This window comes from Aythya marila (assembly GCF_965140915.1).
Source record: "Aythya marila genome assembly, chromosome: 7".
NCBI classification, from domain to species: domain Eukaryota; kingdom Metazoa; phylum Chordata; class Aves; order Anseriformes; family Anatidae; genus Aythya; species Aythya marila.
The window spans coordinates 18318766-18335835 of NC_139048.1; the positions used below are offsets into that span (position 1 = coordinate 18318766).

The 17070-nt window shown below is 35.5% G+C and overlaps 1 protein-coding gene across 2 annotated transcripts in view; it reads left to right on the forward strand.

Moving 5' to 3' along the window:
• Positions 1–16481, forward strand: part of ERCC6 (ERCC excision repair 6, chromatin remodeling factor) — a 48100-nt gene extending 31619 nt beyond the window's left edge. For both annotated transcript variants that reach the window (XM_082765011.1, XM_082765010.1), the window contains exons 9-21: positions 1665–1835; positions 2300–2476; positions 3793–3909; positions 4705–4800; positions 6600–6818; positions 7568–7678; positions 8174–8293; positions 9367–9461; positions 11342–11487; positions 11573–12301; positions 12911–13112; positions 13455–13533; positions 13899–16481. In XM_082765011.1, coding sequence (XP_082621137.1) covers positions 1665–1835; positions 2300–2476; positions 3793–3909; positions 4705–4800; positions 6600–6818; positions 7568–7678; positions 8174–8293; positions 9367–9461; positions 11342–11487; positions 11573–12301; positions 12911–13112; positions 13455–13533; positions 13899–14333 — 2697 coding nt within the window. In that variant the 3' untranslated portion in view covers positions 14334–16481. The remainder of the gene's footprint in view (positions 1–1664; positions 1836–2299; positions 2477–3792; positions 3910–4704; positions 4801–6599; positions 6819–7567; positions 7679–8173; positions 8294–9366; positions 9462–11341; positions 11488–11572; positions 12302–12910; positions 13113–13454; positions 13534–13898) is intronic.
• The last annotated feature ends 589 nt before the right edge of the window (positions 16482–17070 follow it).

Below are 17070 nucleotides of genomic sequence, written 5' to 3' on the forward strand. Positions count from 1 at the left end.
AAGCAAGAAGTCATGGTAAGAAATTTTACAAGATCATGGACTCTTAACACAATATGATTCCTTCAGAAATACTTTTTTTTTTTTTTTTTTTTATTTAACACATTTCTAATAAGTATTCTTGATGTTTTTGAATATGCAAATATTTTAGGAATGTGATTCTTTTTCATTTTTCTCTTTCTTTAGCAAATTTTGCAGTGGTTCTACTTTTAAAAAAATTATTATCAGTACTTTTTTTTTGTTACACTCACTGTACTTGTTTAATACAGAATTGCCCCCCAGCTCATCATCATCTGCTTTTGCCCCTGCATGCTGATATGGTGTACATTAAAACTGTGATAAAACTCCCATTGTTTTTGCCACATTTTGCTCAGGTCCTATGTCATGGACTAATACGTGCAGCTCCTGGAAAACTACTGAATAACTAGTCATTGTACTCTAGCAGTGAATTAATGTGTAAAATAGGGTATGAAGTTCATGCAACTGTAAATACAGAATGGGCTTGGGCTTCCACAGATTTTAAGGTAGCTTTGACATCCTCTGACTAAAAGCAGGGATTAATTCTGGTTGCAGCTTGGCTATTTTGTGAGTAATCTAAAACAAAAATTTAGAATTGGTGGTTACCAGTTTATATATCTTTCACACATATGAGATTGACGCTTTTTTTTTTTTGGCAATGCAGTTGCAGCTAATGACAGTCCTATTTTCCTGCTTGCTATGTAAACACAATATAGCAGAAAGAAAGATTATCTTCATAGTTAGGATGCCCCTCTGGGAAAAAAGAAATTTGGTTTTGTTTTCCCTTCCCTATGTAAGCTTCAGTGACCTCATTTATGTCCTGATATGCAAAGATGCTTAAGCACCTAATTCCAGTTGATTTCTGTAACAGTTAAGCACCTTGATCCAAATAACCAAATACATCCAAATAAATAAATAAAAATTGGTCCATGCTCTTTCCCTTCCTGAATAGCAGATGATAATATCACTCTTCTATTAGATTTATATGTGGAGGACAAATGCAGGAAAGATGCAGTTCTCAAATACTGTAGATGCTGTGAAAGTATTCAAGGAAGGTGATCTAGACTGTTCCTGCCCTAGGTAATCTACAGCTAAAAAGGCTAGTTAAAGACAAGGGGAAAGGATATAGCTTACAAGAGAAGCATGCAATTTGGTGGTTGAATAAGAAATGGTTAATCCTATTAATGAAGAGTGTAGGACAGAATTTAGGATTAACCAAATCATTTTTTGTGATTGTTTTTGTTTTTCACTTTATTTATTTCTAACCTTCTATTATATCTTGTATGCAGTACACAAAGGTAGATTTGTGATGTGAGTATGGGAGAACTTGAAGTTACTTTGATCACATTTCATGTTTGAGTTTCAGATGCTGCCTTTGGGAAAAAAAAAATACTGATTCCTTCTTACCAGGCTTCAGGTCAAATTCTGATCTTTTACACTACAATATTCAGGTGCTTCATTCTTTTATAGATAAGTGGAGAGTCCTGTGATCAGTCTATTTTAGTGAAATTCAATGATTTTCTTTATAAAATAATTTATCTGCTCTTTCAAAACTTTTTAAACGTATCTTGGACAGTAAACCTGTACTTCTGCAAGTCTGAATTTTCAGTCTTGCTCTGTTACTGACAGCATGCACTTCTTGCTTTTAGGTGAAACTAATTCGCGAAATTGCTTCATGCCATGGAATTTTAATTACCTCTTATTCATACATTCGACTGATGCAGGATAACATCCACAGCTATGACTGGCATTATGTGATTTTGGATGAGGGTCACAAAATCCGAAATCCAAATGCTGCAGTAACACTTGCGTGCAAGCAGGTACTTTATCAAAAACAGGTGAAAGATTTTCAGTGTGGCGGGGAGGAGGACCCAGATCTAATAGCCTTATTAAGTTATCATAAAAGTACACATTTGACCATTAAGAAGGAATAAAGCATAAATCACAATTTTCTATATTTGACTATTTAATTTACTTAATATTTTAAATGAGTTTACATCAGTAGATTTATAAAGAAAAGCATCAGAAATGTTAAGTGGAGTAGGAATTTACCATTAGGAACAAATGTTGAATTAATGCTAATCTTTATTTTCTACTAACAGTTTTTGGGCAATATATTACATAAAGTTGTTTATTTTAGTAGCATGGGGCCATATATTATAAAATGATAATTCATTGGTGGTAGAATTGAAAATCCTCAGAAGCAGGAATCACGTTATACCATAAGCCATGAAAATGACTTACTTCTGTTTTTGTTTTAATTTTGCTTTGTTTTAATTACTAGTTCCGCACACCCCATCGCATCATCTTGTCTGGCTCTCCTATGCAAAATAACCTAAAGGAGCTGTGGTCCCTCTTTGACTTTATATTCCCAGGGAAACTGGGAACGCTACCTGTGTTCATGGAGCAATTTTCTGTTCCAATAACCATGGGAGGATACTCCAATGCCTCTCCTGTGCAGGTAAGTGCATCAAATATATCAGTTCAGTAGAAAAAATGTTATTTTGTTAAGAAACTGACTTTTAAATGTACCTCATGATTTACAATCTAGACGCTTTTTCAGTAGTCACATGTATATGTTTTACTTATGCGTATGTGAAAAAAATATTCAACTAAATGAGACAATTTCTTCTATAGAGAGGCGTAGCATATACACAATTGTTTCTTGTCAAGAAAGTTGAAAAGACATAAGTATTCTCTGATAAAAAGTAAAGTTATGCAAGTTGGAGGAGTAATCTCATATTTTGATACATTTAAATAGAACTTTCCTCTTTGATTTCAAGCTTCAGCAAATTGTTTCAGATGCTATTGAGGAATGCTTAAAACAGAAAGCTATTTTCACTTTTTAAGACAAAAATAGGTATCAGAAGTCTGAAAGTATATAGACTAATTTGAAAACTAAATTTATTTGCAATATCTTCTGAATAAATATGCCTATTAATATTTGCATTTACAGTTCTCTACAACTTTGTAAACACATTTCAAGCTGCCTAACAGATAAATCATATAGTAATCTGTAGACTAAAGTTGCATATAAATGCTAACAAATTTGCTTTCTATTAAATATTATTTTTAATGTTTTGCACGTATACGTTTCTAAAGTTTTTTCTTGGAGCTTAAATGCCTCCCTTGTCCGAAGCTTTGTAATTTAAAATTGGACAGCTAATTTGTTTTTTTTACATATCAATAATTTATTGTATTCTTTGTTTTGCTTTAAGAGAAATGAAGGTATTTTTAGCCATTACGTACAGTTAATACCCATCTCACACATCCATTACCCATTATAGAACCATATGCTCCATTTGAGACCAGAGTGACCTTTAGTTTCTGTGATCATGGGGATTTTCTTTTACCGATTTTTTTTTTTTAATAGTCTCAAGTGGACACTAATCTTCACTTATTGTCTAGTAACCACCATTGCTTCAGGCCTTTTTTTGATCTTTGATTTGTATTAGAGGTTATTCATGTGGGTTTTTGGTTCTGTGCAAATTTATACTCAGATTGGTTTTTAAAAGAAATCTTATTTCTGGTCTCAAATTCCACTAACTCACTAAAGATAAATGAGTGGTATCTGAGGAAGAGTTATTCTGTGTTATTGTTGCTATCATGAATTTATTGTAATTCATGTTGTATTGAGTAAATAACTGTAGGTCCACATAAATCATAAAGCATCTCATTTTATGAGGACTTTCCTATTACTAATTATTGAATTTTGCTTTTTGCTAAAATTGATATCAAGAATCAAAGTACAGTTTTTGTTTTTTCTTCCTTTTTCAGGTAAAAACTGCATACAAATGTGCATGTGTGTTACGGGACACCATAAACCCCTACTTGCTGAGAAGAATGAAGGCTGATGTTAAAATGAGCCTTTCGCTTCCAGATAAAAATGAACAGGTTTGCTTATCATTACTACTAGATCTGAGCCCTCTTCCTCCCCCAAATCCAGTCTCTCACGAACATTTGTCAATAATTTGTCCTAATAACAGTTGAAATGCTATTTTAACTGTAGATAATCAAATTTTGAATTTCCGTGTACTTTTTAAATCTGGGCTACTGTTAAGAATGCAATCATAAGCAGATCAAACAAATTATATTTTTGTTCTTGTCAGTCACAGGGCATTATGTAAGTTTGACGTAAAGCATAATATTGGGTGCCTTTCAGGATGTAAATACATAATTTTTTTTCCATTTTAATTCATCAAACCACCTGAAAAATCATTATATGCTCACACTCAAATGCTAATGATAGTACAGGTTATGTTTAGTAACCTGTTGTTTTCACAGGAGGTTCTGAGAATTTGCAATTTGTAAGGGACAAATTTGTAAGGCACCGTGAGAAGTGTTTCCTATAAAAGTAGCTTTGAGGGAATGTCAACACTGCACAGTTACCTCATTAAAACTGAAAAATGGCAGCTCCTCCAAAACTAAAATTTGAGAGGAAAAAACAACTGGGAAATGGCACAGAAAATATGATGAAACCCATCTCAGTGTTTATGTTCATTCTCTAAAAATTCTAACAAATGTTTATTTCTAGTGGTCTCTACAATATCTTTTAATTCAGTATTTCAGTGTGTTAGATGTGTCTGTAAGGTTTATTTGTAGCATGTTCCACGTTGTAAAACTTTAAAATTTGTTCAGTCTGAAGTTTACAAGTTGGGCTTGAGCTGTTTGTTTGTTTGTTTTTGGTAGGTCCTCTTTTGTCGTTTGACAGATGAGCAGCGTCAAGTCTATCAAAATTTCATTGACTCTAAAGAAGTCTACCAGATTCTCAGTGGAGACATGCAGGTTGGTATTAATTAAGGTTAATGACAGGTAGAGGTTGATGGATTAAGTCATGGATTGACCTCCACATTCTTTTAGCTGGATTCTGAACAGAAAGGAAAACATATTCATCTCAGTTCTGCTTTTGTGGATATTTGCTTTTTTTCCTAGAACTGTTTCATGGAATACATAGAGTAAGTGGTTCCTATGCAATGACGTGACCAGATAAAAGTAGGAATGGAATGGGCTTCAGGATATGTTTGTGGTCCTGGGAACAAATTAATGGCTTATTAGATGACCTGCAGTAGATAACTGTATGCATGCTTTCATCCAATTGCAAATGCAAAGCAAAGGAAGAGTAATTTGCCCTGAAAGTACACATCAGGTATGGGAACTTCTTGATGCAACAGTTGATGATTTCAGTCTTAGTATATACTAGAGCAAATAACAAGCATCCTTGTTATTGTCTTTGTAGTCACTTCAACATTGTTTGACTCAATCCTCACAACGTAGGTGTTGAAATTGCCGTGGCAAGGATGACAGCAGTAATAGAAATATAGTTTCAAATGCCTGCTGTTGCCTGTGTAAAAGGTCTGCTATTCCTTGTTATTCTTACATTTCATACATTTGGCCCATTTGACATTTGTACACGTGCAGTGGACGCTTTTCACTCCCATTTTAGCTGTAGGGCACAGATTTATTTTTTTGTAATAAGGATATTATTTTTGTTGTTGTTGTTGTTATAATGCATTATTTACTACATTTCCTTATCTTGTGAACTGTGAAGTCTTTTCTCCCCTCACCCTCAGTGACTTTAGCTAGTTGCATGGTCATTACAGCCATGTATATTGCAGTGCTAAACAAAGCAGATATTGACCTGACCCTTGTTTTGACTTTTTTTCCAGATCTTGCAATGGTACAGGGGACAAGTTTCGTTGAGTGGATAGCAATTTTAGTTATCACAATGAAAATTATTTTAAGGAGCTTGAGCTCCTTATATATAATAATGCCTTTAAGAGGCAGCTTGTACAAGACTATCTGCAGAAATTTGCTAAGGTGTTACAAAATAGGCTCTCATATTTGCTAGAGATTTGAAAATTTTTTACAGTGAATGTCAGTGTTATTGTTGGATGTTTTGTGATGACACCTGTGAATCCCAGCTGAAAAAACAAAACCCCATTGTTGTCCAGGTAGACCGTAGATTGTGTGCTGGCGTATCCAATTTTTAGTGATGGAAGATTGATTCTTTCAAACCTTTTTTTTTTATGAGTGCTCATTATATCAGATGAGTTAATAACACTTGTAATATTTTTGAATAAATAACTGAATAGAACTCTTCTAATATGGCATCAAAAGTGATGGTTTCCAGCATCATGTGTTTGTTTAAATGTGTTCACATATCTGTTCTTTGTTACCATGCATTCTGGTGGGCATGCTTCCTAGTAAGAACTTTAATACGTTACTTTAATAGAACAAACTTGATAGATTTTTTTTTTTTTTTTGAATAGGAGTAGTCTGACCATGAGCTATAGCTAGGGACTGCTTCTGCTAATGTGGAAATTGTTGCAGAATACACTTAACCTTGTCATCAGAATAGGTTCGCTGTTATGTATTTTCATTGACCTTCTCTTGTACTGCTTTTTCCCAAGAAGTTCTGTGATACAAGTGTTGGCATCCATTGGTCTCTCTAAAGAGCAAACCACTATTAAAAACACTCTTCTTGATGATGATTAGATGAATACATTATTTTTTTTCTTGTTCTTAGCCACAACTCACATAGCGACAAGTATTTGTCAAGGATTTTTTTTTCCTGTATTCTTTAGGTTTTCCCAGGACTAGTAGCTTTGAGGAAGATTTGCAACCACCCTGACCTCTTCTCTGGTGGTCCCAGGATTTTGAAGGGCGTACCAGATGCTGAAGTGGAGGAAGCAGATCAGTTTGGATTTTGGAAACGCTCTGGAAAAATGATAGTGGTAGAGTCTTTGCTGAAAATATGGCACAAGCAAGGTCATAGAGTGTTGTTTTTCACTCAGTCAAGACAAGTAAGAGGACCTAATTGTTTTTACTTTAGTTGTTAGTAAAACTGAAAAAGTGTGTGTTTCTTCCAATACGGCTTGTAATTAAAAACAGACTTGTTCTTTTATGGTGTCCTTCTAATAAAATTAATATTATGTTATTGGGGAAAAAAAAATGTAATGTCTTTGGAATAACTGGAGACCAGTTCCAAAGCTCATAAGCTTTACTGGAATGACAATGTTGTGGCAAGTGTTGCCCAAATTGAATATATTGGGCCAAAGCTTCAGTCAGTTGTACCCATACATGTAGAATACCAGACTGAAGCAGCGGTGATGTATTTATTGTCCCTTCTGCACAATTTCAGGATAGAACTGGTAGTCTGTTACATCTAATCCTGGGAATTGCATGTTTTGGGCCAGCATAACCTTCATTCATTTTCCCTGTATTTTCATGATTTTGTCTTGGTTCTGTGGATTCCCTGGAATGCTGCACCACTTACCTGGTTAAATTATCTTGAGACCACAGCTCATGGTTTCCCACACCAAATACAAACATTCCAGTCTTTTATTCAGCAATGAAATAACTATTCTTTTGTTTACCCCAATTGCATATGTTGATGAATTTTCTGCTCACTTTATATTCACAAGTTGTTGGTTATTTTTCTTGTTTATTTGATTGGCACTGTGATCAGTACCGGAAATTCTCATGACTTAATCAGAGTTGCAGTCTTCACATCTGGATTTCATTAACTTTTTCTTTTTTCCTATCACAACAGATGTTGCAGATCCTTGAAGCCTTTGTGAGAGACAAAAGCTATTCTTACCTCAGGATGGATGGCACCACAACAATAGCTTCCAGACAGCCCCTTATAACAAGATATAATGAGGTGAGATGTTGCATCCTATACGCTAATTAGTGTGCATAATATCTAGGCTTACCTTGAATTCTTGGCACTCCTTTTTGGTCTGTTTTTAGACTCATAATATTTTGAGTTGCAAGGGACCCACTAGGATCAAAAAACATTACTACTTCAAGTTTGAGACACAAAACTGGGGAGTTCAGTCAAATTAAACCACTTTCTTAGTGTAAGGGGAAAAGCGTCATCTTTTTTTTCATACAAGTTGTGTTTTCTGCTAAGAAAAAAGGAAGAAGAAAAAGGGTTGAAGGAAGGAAAAAGAATTTTTGTTGGGCAACAGTAAATTAAATCTAGATCAAACTACTTTTACTTGTCAAAAGAGATATTAAATAAATGAGGAAACTTACTCTTCTTCTTGTCTCCCTTTGGATTTTTGCAAATAATAATAATAAAAGAATCCAGGAAATAATGAAAATGATCTTGTGCTTTGGTAATTCTTTTAGTAATTTCTATCTTGCATTATAGGACAAATCCATATTTATTTTTCTTCTGACAACCCGTGTTGGTGGTATTGGAGTCAACCTAACTGGTGCTGACCGGGTTATTATTTATGATCCTGACTGGAATCCCAGTACAGACACACAGGTGAGTTTGGTCCATTGCATTCCATTTACCAGCTGAGTTGAAATAAAAGTGAAGATGATATGACATCTATAGTGTTAAAGCAGTATGTTGCTGCTCCCTAAGTTGCTGCTGCCAGCAATGGTCAGTTAGGGGACAGCTCTACATTATGATTGCTCTTGTGGCAAAGCCGATTTAAGCGGTTCCCACCACATCCCCTTTATGCTGCTAGATCTTACCACTCTTCAGTACTGTCGATTCATATAATCAGAATTTAGCAAAACAAACAGTTGAAATGGACTGGAGGTTTTTGTATTTTTTTTTTCCAAATAAATAAACAGACTAGATGTTTCTCAAGGAAGAGTATAACTGCTGTTGAACAGGCATGACTGTTTCTGGTGGCGATGTAGGGTAAGAAAAGGAGAACAAATAATATTGCTTAAATTGGGTTTGTCAATAAATAATGATATGTAGCTGTGTCCTTAGGAGAAGCTGCTTTTAAGCCAACACCTTAACGGAATTGTTGTTTATTTGATGATGCTATGAGACTCTACATTATCAGATCCCTTAACAGTATGCAGAGCTTACATGTTTGAGAGTTAAAAAAAGATTTCTGGTAGAAATCCTGCATAACTCTGAGATCTGCAAGTGTGCAGTCTGACCTGGAGCGGTCTGTTTTAGTGGTTGATTCAAGATGTTTGTTCAATAAAAGCTTTCAGTTGAGAAAAAGGAGCAAAATTCAAAGGAAATATATATAAGTAGATCTCTTTTGGAACAAGCCTGTGTAACGTATCTATCTGGGATATATACTTAGAACTCAGACGTGAGTTCTAATTTTAAGATACTAATTTATTCTTTGAGATTCCAAAATAGAACTCTTGGTACAATCGTATTCTTGTCTTTCTACATAGATAAGCTTTCTAAATTGTTTTCCTCTCCTTCTGAATTAGTTGTTTTAATGCTGTAGAAATACCATAACTATTAACTTTTTGAACTATTTGTTAAATGTCCAATCTAGGTTTGAAACAGTGGTATCCTGGGTGTCAAATACTTGTCTAGGAGGCTAATGTCTGGTAACCAAACCTTTTGGGTTTCAGGCTCGGGAGCGTGCTTGGAGAATAGGTCAAAAGAAACAAGTGACCGTGTACAGGCTTCTCACTGCAGGTACTATTGAAGAGAAGATATACCACAGGTCAGTCAAAATGATTCCTTGAATACAGCCCTGTGCTCAAGAAAATGTTTGCAGCTAATCTGAAGTTGTGTAACAGTTAAACACCTGTGTATGTGCTCACATGGAATGTAACCCCCAACTTTGGTCATGATAGTCATGGAAAACTTTAAAATTTCATCTGATAAATAGGCTTTAAATATTACACACACACTGATACTGCCTCTCTGGCTCCGAGACCCCTTGTAAATCTGTTCTAGCAGATGTGTCCCACCCATTTAGAATTCACTGTAAATTAGAGTATGAGGCATAGACTAGAAAAATGAGCTGCTTATTCAGAACATGAGAATTGATGAGTCTGAGGTGTAATTTGAAATCAACAAGTTTTTTGTTATCCATACGATACGTAAGAATGTATGCAGTATGCATGTGTGTTTGCTGTTCTTCAAGCCAATTTGATTTTATTCCCAAATTGTTCCAAAATGCAAGAATTAAACCCCCAGAACTGCCAATCGTATTTGTTATTTATTCCAAAATATGGCTAAAGCCTTAAAGTGCTTGCATTTCTGAATCAATTAAATCTTTTTGTTTGCTCTCCCGTTCAGCTTTCTCGGTAGTTAGCTTCACTCATATGAATTCCAAATGAACAACATACATGGGAGTCCTCTGGCTAGAACAGGAGTATCCTCTTTGAAAATGCAGATGAATGGAAAGCTCTAAATAATGAAGTACTGGCACTTATTGAGTTCATTTTTTTTCTCTGCTTTACCACATTGACACAAAGCATCCGCTGTTGGTTGGCTTGCATCCCTCTGGCATACATGTGTTTGAGCAACACTGACCACATCTAGGAAGTGGGTTCTAAGGGTCAGGACAGCCGTCAGAAATAAAATTAATTTCCAGACCAGTCAGTGGACTTCATGCTTTAAGCAAGTTGTCTTTTCCCCTTGCCTTGTTTCCCTGCTCGCAAATATGTGATCTCCCTTGCAGGAACCGATGAAGCTCAATTAATTCTGGAAAACTAAAAAGATGGGTGCACTACAGTACCTGGTACCTATGTTTGAACATAGTTTTTACCAGTTGGATTTTAAAATAGCTTCCCTGTTTAAGACCAGTAGAACTAAAACAAACGTTTTCTGAGAAGTGATTCCCATCCCTTCTTGGGGATGCATTTTTTTTGTTTGTTTTTTGTTTTGTTTTGTTTTTGTTTTTGTTTTGTTTGTTTGTTTTTGTTTGTAGAGGAAAACAATGCTCACTGTAATCAAAAGTTACATGGTATAAACATGGCATAAAAGTAGATCTACCAATACTAGCAGACTTTTTGCAGCTTAATTCCCCTCAGAATTTGTTTTGTTCAGTCCTCTATAAATGGGCTGTATTTTCTCTTCCTCGCAACCCCAATTCTGCTTTCTCTTTTCACTGGTTGTCATCCAGTCCTCACCATCAGACTGTGAACTACACTGCTGCTCTTGATCCCTTCAACCAACTGAACTATGAAAATGTCATTTTAACAAGAAATTGTTTTTCACTGAAAGAGCTTTTGGATAGCTTTATTGTGATATATGCAAGCTTTTCAATTTTAATGGACAAAAAAAAATTCTAGCTGTGAAGTTATTTATTGCTTAGTTAATGGATGCCTCACAGGACATTTCAAGATGGTGGTTACCTGTTGTGTTATGGGATTGTTGTGAAACAGTAAATCCCCGTGTTTAACAATTTAGTTGGTTGTTTGAAAGTTACTAACTCAAGATTGTCTTTTGGAAACTAACATAATCTTCCCACTGCTTAATCATTCTGCAGGGTAACATTAGTGCTTATACAGTTTTCTTTTTAAGTACTATATTCAGTACTTAAACATAGCTAGACATTGTTTCATGTACAGAGTACTTTTTTTCTTTTTTTAGACAAATCTTCAAACAGTTTTTAACAAACAGAGTGCTGAAAGACCCTAAGCAGAGGCGCTTTTTCAAATCCAATGATCTTTATGAGCTTTTTACTCTGAGCAGCCCAGATGTGTCTCAGGGGACAGAAACAAGTGCAATTTTTGCAGGTACACTCTTTTCTAATCTCTTAAATAGGAAAAAAAAATGTTTGAAGTATTTGATAAATTAATATCTATTTTATTCATCCCTCAGGTACTGGTTCAGATGTTCAAGTCCCAAAACACCAACTGAAACGGAAACATGAAAAGCCATCTGATGGTGACACTTCGAAAGGTGGTCTCCATCTTGGAAGAAGCAGCTCACCAAAGTACAGCAAGTCATCCAATTCCTACTCAACCAGCCACATGACAAATTCTTCTAAAGCAATAGAAACAAGTGAGGAAACCAAAGGAAATTTGGAAACCTTTAACCAAAATAGCTATGCAAAAGATAATGCACAGGCTGCTACTAATATAAATTCATTGAATAAAAACAAGGAGGAAAGCTTGGAAACAGATGACAAATGTATGTCCCAGTCATTGCCAGGTGATACGGGGTCTTCAGAGAATGCCAACTCTCTAAACGTCGTGGTTACTGATGAAATACATGGAGCAGCTAATGTAAATGTCGAGGGAGATTTTACCCTTGCATATAGTGCAGCTGGCTCTTGGGAAAAGCAGGTTGCTAAAACTGAAGATGGGCAATTGGACAATAATCATTATAAATGTACCTCAAAAACCAAGCATAAGGTGGATGTGCTGTCACATGAGAGCCACAAAGATAAGTCTAAGAAGAAACATCACAAAGATGCCAAGTTTGAAGGGGAGCGTATTCCTCATCTAGTGAAACAAAAGCGCTACAGAAAGGAGGACAGCGAAGAGAAGGAAGAAGATCCAAAGAAAAATGATGATTATGTCTTAGAGAAACTCTTCAAAAAATCAGGTAACTGTTCAACAGTGCCAGACTATTTAAACAGAGGTATACAAAGCCTATACAAGTGAGGAAGGGAGTCATTCTGTTACTGTGATTGTTAGAGTTACAATACAAAATGTACTGTATCTGTTCTGTTACTGTAGTGACATGTTAAAATGTTCATTGTTGAAATGCTTAGGTTATAAATGTACTAATTACCTTGGCACAAACAGCCAGCCTTCCAGAAACTTTTGGATGTGAAAGTAATACAGTGGTTCTTCTGGAAATAAGCGTATAACCAACCTTCATTTAGACAAGAGTTTCACTTTTGTCTGTACTGTCCATAACAATAGAAATGATCAATTTACCCACATAATTGCTAAGTCTTTTGTGAATAATGACCTCATCAGCACACCAGAAGTGGTTTGCTGTCAAATTGATTGCTCAACTGATAGAAGGGGGGATCTCTTACTAGAAATGACTATACTGAAGTGCTGAATATAATCGATCTGAAAATGAAAAAAAAAAAAAAAAAGTGATTGTGGCTTTCACTTAAATGGTAAATATTTAATTTTACAAATTAATGTGTAAATTAACAGGTGTCCTCCTTCACCTTTTTTTGTGTGCTCTGTTTGCTAGGAGTGCACAGTGTTATGAAGCATGATGCCATTATAGAAGCTTCCAGTGCAGATTATGTGCTGGTAGAAGCAGAAGCAAACAGAGTGGCCCAGGATGCCCTGAGAGCTTTAAAAGTCTCTCGACAGCGATGTTTAGGAGCTGCTTCTGGTGTGCCAACCTGGACAGGCACAAGTGGTCTTTCAGGTGCACCAGCAGGAACAAAGTAAGTTCACTTCTTATGCTGCTTATCCAAAAATAGAAGAGTTCCTTAGAATGCTGTAGATTTAAAAAAATATATTTTTTTTTTGCACCTTGTATTTGTAGTACCATGCATCAACGTGGAGTTTCATTTTTATGTTTAATAAAAACAGAATGACATATTACAAAGCTAGGATGTCCATTCTAAAGTACAAAGAAAACATTCCTCTTGCATGGTAAGAGGGGAGAAAGGTTGGCATAACACTCTTAAGAACCCTATAATGCAAACCCAATCGGTGTCTTTGGCAAAAGAATCTGAATCATTTTTAGAGAGATGTTTATGGAGTTAATTCTTTTGCATGTTTAGGAGTCGGTTTGGTCAAAAAAGAAACCTTATGCTGCTTTCTTCGCGTTCTACTTGTGTATCACCTGGGAGAAAGAATAAGGTAAGAGACTCAAGCTAGTATTCCTCTTCTGATAGCTGATATATGTGAAGTTCTGATTCATGAAACAAATCTGATTCATAATGTAGGTGTGTGCCACATACCTATTTGTCACATGATTATGTAGTTCTAGAATTTTTAGTCTCTCAAGAATGTGATTTTTCATTTTTTAATATAGCATCTTGATAAAGTCTAATCAAGTACAGCAAACTGCAGCATGCTCTGAGATGAGAACATACTCTTTGTTGTGTATTTCGGATGTGTAGTTTCTGTGTGCTCAGGTGTTGTTTAAGTCTAAATTGCAGGCAGATTTTTGCTCAACAGATTCAGTGTATCTCAAAATCCATAGTCTGTATTTTTATTTGCAGGATGCGGATACAATAAAGAAAGAAAATGTAAAGAGTAGTAGTTCCAGTGCACACTTCGATGGCAAATCAGAAACAGGAGAATCATCATCCAGTGCATTAGAGTCTTCATCCTTATTAGCTAAGATGAGGGCAAGAAACCACCTTATTTTACCACAGAGGACAGAGAGTGAGGGAGATGAGAATCTTCATCAAGCACCCACTCCAGCTGCAGTTTCAACAGAATACGATGAATTGCTGGTGGATGTGCGGAACTTCATAGCATTCCAGGCCCGTGTGGATGGTGAGGCTAGTACTCAGGAAATACTGCAGGAATTTGACTCCAAACTGCCTGCAGCACAGTCTTGCGTCTTTAGAGAACTTCTCCGCAATCTCTGCACCTTCCATAGAAGCCCTAACGGTGAGGGTGTCTGGAGACTGAAGCCAGAATTCCGCTGACCTCTGTCAAGAGAAAGGCACCTGTCTGCGCTTGGCCAACACTCTGCTTTCAGAGACTTGGTGTTTGTCTCTTGAGATGAGGAATTCTTTCATGTTTGTGATTTAATAGTTGACTTGAACAGACAGCGAACCAGCATTCGTTGCAGGCTTAAAGCTGGCTTCATTTCTGATTTAAGCTGTTTATATGAAAGTGCCACCTACCTCATAGGTGAAATGATACAAAATATCAGCACCTTTTCTTTAAAAGAAATCTTAATATAAATAGGATGAAGAACACCTACTGATATTTTACTGCAATAAAAACCATGGATGTTGCCATGGGCTATAAGACTTTTATTTGATTTCTGTGAAATTCCAAGAACTGCTTTCTCAATTTTCTATATATTACTTGAGTAGTCATTAGGCACATACTGTACCATCCAAATTAAATAAATAAATAGTGGTCAGCATGAGAGATTCACTTGTACTGACAAAGTTATCTAAATCACTAAGAAGCTTTCATTCCTAGTGAAAATTTGCTCTTAATGTTGCTGCTTTCATTGTTGCCAGCATCTAACTAATGTGTGTAACTTATATCACTAATTAACTTGGAAAATATTTTTTTTTTTGCCACAGAGGTTTAATCACAAAAATTGAAAGTCTAGAAAGATATTGAGATCACTGAAAGTTGCTAATTATGGAAAACTGATTAGATTATGGAAAACTCATTTATCCCATAGTCATTGATTTGGTCACAGTCCTGTACACAGTTAACAGTTGCTCAGTACAATAATTCTTACCAGTGGGGTAACAGTAACTATTGTGTTTGTCAGGGGTTGTGGACTAATAATTGAGATGCCATGAAATGTTTGCAGGTCTCATTGTAATTGACACTGAAAATTTTCAAATTCTCTGTTAGCACTTAGTCTTTATCGAAGTACAAGATTGTGAAATGTTATTTGGTCAGAGAGGGAATGATTTCACTATATTTTGCTGCACATAATCACTTGTGGTTAGACAGAGTCATAATAGTAGTGTACACAGAAGTCACAGGTCATACCTTTCTGTAGATAGGGAAAAATCTTGGTCTTCCTGCCAGTCAGACAAGCTCTAAGTCAGTGCCTGTTTTTTTCCAAGGAAGAAAAAAGTGGATTACTTGTGGCAAACCCAAGGACTATGCTGGGTCTGTCTTCAGAGTGCTGGTGTGCTAGGTGAAAAAATCTTGAGGGGAAAAAAAAAAATATGAGAGCAAAATGGTCTTATTTTTGCAGCAACATTAAACTACTGTATGATTTAAACTAGCAACAGTTAAATGTGCCTAATGTCCTTCCTGTCCCTAAACTATTGAGAAAAGGCAAACCTGAGTAACCTTTATTTTATTTTGTACAGTATGAAATTATCTTGTTTATTTCAAGTACAAATATTGAAAAGTGAACGGTGAAGCAGGAGTACAAATTGGGTTCTTTTGTACTAAAGAAAGGCGGTCTTTAAGATACTTCAATGGCTTTTCTTCTTTTTACTCTGTGTTAAAGGTTCTGTGAATATTTGTAAAAAAAAAAAAAAAAAAAAAAAAGTGGCCCCTCACTGTTTCACTGTTGGTTATCTTTTCATAGATTGGGATTGGAGAGGACAGATGGTAGAAGAGTCTGCTTTTTTTCCTCATGGTATTTGAAAGTAGGACTTGCACCTTTTCCTGACATCTTTTTCTGTTTCCATTTATATTTATTTATATTATTTCTTTCAGGGAAAGATGAAACCAAGAATCTAGGTTGCAATCACAAAACAGAAAATGCTTAGAAAATTGTATATCTTTGAGATCCATGACTTAAAATGGATTAGTAAAAGAGTAAAACCAACCCATTCTTGCTGTTCTCTCCAAAGCTACAGTTGGGGGATTCCAGTTGGATTTGTGTAACATTCCTCCACACACACACGCATCCTTATCCATGTCCCAGGAACAATCCAGGAATTCTGCTGACAAAGCTGCTGTTGTCACCTTAGTTGTCAGTTCTGGTGTCCTGTTTTATTTACTACTTTCAGTCTTAAAGACAGTTTCTGTACTAAGGAGAGTTTGGAACTTGTTACTGATCTGTTGATGTAAATGGACTTGCATGTGCTTTTATAAATCCTTTGGCTTTTATGGACTTATTAAAAAAAAGCAAAAGCAAAAATCTGTTCCAGAAGTCTTCGTGTGTATGTGGGGAGGATGGAGTGGGGGAGACATCTTTTCCTGCAGTGTGGCTCTGTGACTAAATGATTCTAATTATCTTTAAGTACAATTCCATTTTTCATACAACTTCAAATTATGCATCCTAGCAACTAGATTTTTCCAGTACTAGTTGATATTTAAAAGAATGAATTAATATTGTTATAATACTCAATATGTGTATTTTTAAGTGATTCCTTAAAAAAAAAAAAAGTGTAAGATTAAAGGTCTACAGACTGATTTTTAGGTGAAAGTTGTTCTGCAATAGCTGAGACACATTTACAGTAGAAGAGTTATTTTGAATAATCCTCCTTTTATTCCAGAATAGATGTTTTATCTCTTTTGTTGTTATTTCTTTAATTTACCTGCGTAACATGAATTCCCTTCATACCTTTAAAGAAGATCTGAAGCAGGTCCTGACTAATGATGATGTAGTCAATGCATTTACCATCAAATAGTTTATAAATATGGAATATTTTCAAAAGCTTGTATTTCAACCTTTTCAGTTTCCACTTATTCAATGCTGCACTCAGTAGTTTTTACTTTGTGTTA